The 1,629-nt window shown below is 62.6% G+C and overlaps 1 protein-coding gene across 1 annotated transcript in view; it reads left to right on the forward strand.

The window, feature by feature from the left end:
- Positions 1-743: 743 nt before the first annotated feature.
- The window catches only part of AMSG_12420 (uncharacterized protein), a gene marked incomplete at its 5' end in the record, with an annotated part of 2,426 nt that continues 1,540 nt past the window's right edge, over positions 744-1,629 (forward strand). The window contains one exon of the mRNA XM_013897482.1: positions 744-1,527. Within this exon, the coding sequence (XP_013752936.1) occupies positions 744-1,527 (784 nt within the window). The remainder of the gene's footprint in view (positions 1,528-1,629) is intronic.

Genomic DNA, 1,629 nt, shown 5'->3' on the forward strand with positions numbered 1-1,629 from the left:
CAGAAGATAGGCAAGACCGAGGCGCAGTGGCCAGCAGACGTTGATCGAGACACCCACGAGCACAGCAGCGTGTTGGGCATGCCCGCAGAAGTCATCGACAACGTCCGGCGGAGGCACGAGTTGGAGAGAGGCCGACGGAGAGGCATGCCCTGGAGAGGGAAGAGCGAGACCCTTGCGGAGGTGATCAAGGCAGAGACCCATCCGACGGAGCGGGCGGAAGGGGCGGGCGGTGGCGGGTGGTGGCGGGGCTTCCCGGCAGAGGGGGCGGGGAAGGGCACGACGTCACAGTGCCGAGATTGACGTCACAGTGCCGGGAGGACCAATGGAGGGTGACGGGGTGGTCTGACGGGGACGATGGATGATACGGGACCATGGGCGTGTACAGAAGGTGGTCGGGAGGATAAACAAGTGGGCAATGAGTATGGTGGGGGTGTCTGAGTGGTGGAGGGGGCTGTGATCCTGCCTGACGCGATCAGAGTCAATTCTTTTGGATGGCTTTGATGTCTGCCGAATGGCTGTGTGAGTGGGTGGGTGGCGGGGGGTATGGGGAAGGTGGGAAGGGTATATCTCTCTGTCTGACAGAGTGGAGAGGGAGTATGGCTGCGAATGGTGCTGGACGAGTGGTGGACGTGAGGAAGGCGAGGACGGTGGAGGAGGTGAGGAGGGCTCTGCGGGATGGCGTGGGCGTGGGCGAGGTGAGGGCGAGGATTGGTTTCGTCAACAACAAGTCCTTCACCGACGCCATGGCCATGGTGGTGGCGGAGATGTGCCCCAACCTCACATCCCTCGACTTGAACGGCTGCTTCAACATCACCGATGCGGCAGTGGTCGCCCTCGCCGGTGGCTGCCCCAACCTCACATCCCTCCGCTTGTACAACTGCTCCAACATCACCGATGCGGCAGTGGTCGCCCTCGCCGGTGGCTGCCCCAACCTCACATCCCTCGGCTTGCGCAACTGCTCCAACATCACCGATGCGGCAGTGGTCGCCCTCACCGGTGGCTGCCCCAACCTCACATCCCTCTACTTGAACAACTGCTCCAACATCACCGATGCGGCAGTGGTCGCCCTCGCCGGTGGCTGCCCCAACCTCACATCCCTCGACTTGTGCAACTGCTCCAACATCACCGATGCGGCAGTGGTCGCCCTCACCGGTGGCTGCCCCAACCTCACATCCCTCCGCTTGGACTACTGCTCCAAGGTTACCCTCGACTTGCGTCGCGCGCGCACTACCATCGCCCAACCAGACTTCCCTGCATCGCAGCACGCCCATGCATTGCTTGACGTTGCTCAGGCCCATGTGCCCCATCCGGTGCATGCCATAGACCGCTGCAACCTCCTCTCCCTCGGCGCGCTCAACACGCTGCTTGCCAACGGCGCAGACCTTTACGATCTCGATGATGACAACACGCACGTGTACGTAGCTGCTCCCGCGGAGCGATCTGCAGCGTTCTCATCTGCGATGGTCGCCTGGATCCGCGAGCATGGCGACCGCGCCACCGAGCTCGCCAACGCATCAACAGGCCACCGTCGCCCTCTTTGTCTCCTCCGCGCCTCACCACCTCCGATTCAGCCGACTTCTCTCCGAGTCATCACGCTGGTACAGACTCAAGCTGTTGAACCCACGTTCA

This window comes from Thecamonas trahens (genome assembly GCF_000142905.1).
Source record: "Thecamonas trahens ATCC 50062 unplaced genomic scaffold supercont1.70, whole genome shotgun sequence".
Taxonomy (NCBI): Eukaryota; order Apusomonadida; family Apusomonadidae; genus Thecamonas; species Thecamonas trahens.